At 56.3% G+C, this 1,493-nt stretch overlaps 1 protein-coding gene across 2 annotated transcripts in view; it reads right to left on the minus strand.

Annotated features, from left to right (window-relative positions):
* Cd1d (CD1d molecule) overlaps window positions 1-868 on the minus strand; it is a 10,873-nt gene extending 10,005 nt beyond the window's left edge. For both annotated transcript variants that reach the window (XM_013030472.1, XM_013030471.1), the window contains exons 1-2: window positions 757-868; window positions 294-560 (exon numbers count right to left, since the gene is read on the minus strand). In XM_013030472.1, the coding sequence (XP_012885926.1) occupies window positions 294-560; window positions 757-817 (328 nt within the window). In that variant the 5' untranslated portion in view covers window positions 818-868. The remainder of the gene's footprint in view (window positions 1-293; window positions 561-756) is intronic.
* Between the last annotated feature and the right edge of the window lie 625 nt (window positions 869-1,493).

Raw genomic sequence — 1,493 nt, forward strand, 5'->3', positions numbered from 1 at the left:
CATGCATGAGGCCCTGGGTTTGATTCCTCAGCACCACATAAGCAGAAAAGGCTGGAAGTGGCGCTGTGGCTCAAGTGGTAGAGCGCTAGCCTTGAGCAGAAGAGCTGAGAGACAGCGCCCAGGCCCAGAGTTCAGGCCCCATGACCAGACCCAAAAAAAGGGACCTCTCCAGGCAAAAGGAGAAAGCAAAACTCGCTTGTGGCGTGCCTGGTGGACGGTCTCCCAGTGGGGCTCTGTGTCCACTCCTCCCACCGCCCGTGCGCCTGCCCAGAGCGTCCCATCCCTCCACTCACAGTCGAATTGTAGCATTTTGCTAAATTCCTGTATGTCCCTGGTGAAACTGCTTCGAAAAACCCTAAATATATGCTGTAGATTCTCCCACTGATGAAGGCTCAGTTTGCCCTGAGCCCAAGGCTTCACAAATTCAATGGTGTCCGAGGCGTTGTCCCAGCGGTGCGTCTGCAGATCCCCTAGCCATGCCGAGCAATCGGTGCGCATCCAGCTGCTGTTGACAAAGGAGGAGATCTGGAGGGCACGCAAAGGGAGCCGGCTTTCCAGGACTGGGGCGGCAGTGAACGGTGAACGAAGGTAGCGGTACCAAAGAGCGCCAGCAGCACCGGAGAAAGAAAAAAGAGGGGAAGGAGGGTGGGGAAATCATCAGTAGATGAGTCAGGGGAGAGGCGCGGGTGTGCGAATCGCCCCGCTCCTTCTCTGCGCCTACCTCCGCACGCACCCGCTCGCCCTCCTCCCACTCACCCTTAGAACTTCCCCAAACCTGAGGGAGCACCCAAAGCAACCAGCACCGCAGAAAACCCATGGCCTGGGACCTGGGAACCTCGCCCGAGCTCCGCCTAGACCCAGGCTCCGACCTCAGCCCTCAGCGCTCGGGTCTCCGCCCGAGCAAGCCCCGCCCAAGCCAGCTCCGCCCTCGCCAGCTCCTCTGCCAACCAGCGCCGCTGCTCTGGCTGGCTGCCGGCGTCTAGGTCCCAGCTATTCCAGCTGCAGTCTGGGGCTCCAGAAGTCCTGGAGACTCGGCTGCATCTGTATGTTTCCAGCCAACTTGTCCCAGCCTACTATTTCGGAGATGCAAGGGTTTGAGGATGGCTGTGGGCGGCTTCGCCAACCACCATGCAAGTTGAAATGCAAGCAGGATATAAAGTCAGATCAAGATGTATTGTATTCATAAGCTTTATCCAGTGGTGATTCCTTTGTACAACTACTTAAAGATAATTAAAAGAAAAGAAGAAGGGAAAAAAACCCACAAAGGAAGCCTGGTGCTGATGGCGCACAAGCCTGTCATCCTAGCTACTCAGAAAAGTGAGTTCTGAGAATTGTAGTTCAAAGCCAGCCGAGGCAAGAAAGTTCGTGAGACTCTCACCTCCAATTAACCTCCAGAAAATGGGAAGTGGCGCTGTGGCTCAAGTGGCAGACTGCTCTCCTTGAGCTGAAGAGCTGAGGGACAGCACCCAGGCCCAGAGTTCAAGCCCCACAAC

This window comes from Dipodomys ordii, unplaced genomic scaffold (assembly GCF_000151885.1).
Source record: "Dipodomys ordii isolate 6190 unplaced genomic scaffold, Dord_2.0 Scaffold131, whole genome shotgun sequence".
Lineage (NCBI taxonomy): Eukaryota > Metazoa > Chordata > Mammalia > Rodentia > Heteromyidae > Dipodomys > Dipodomys ordii.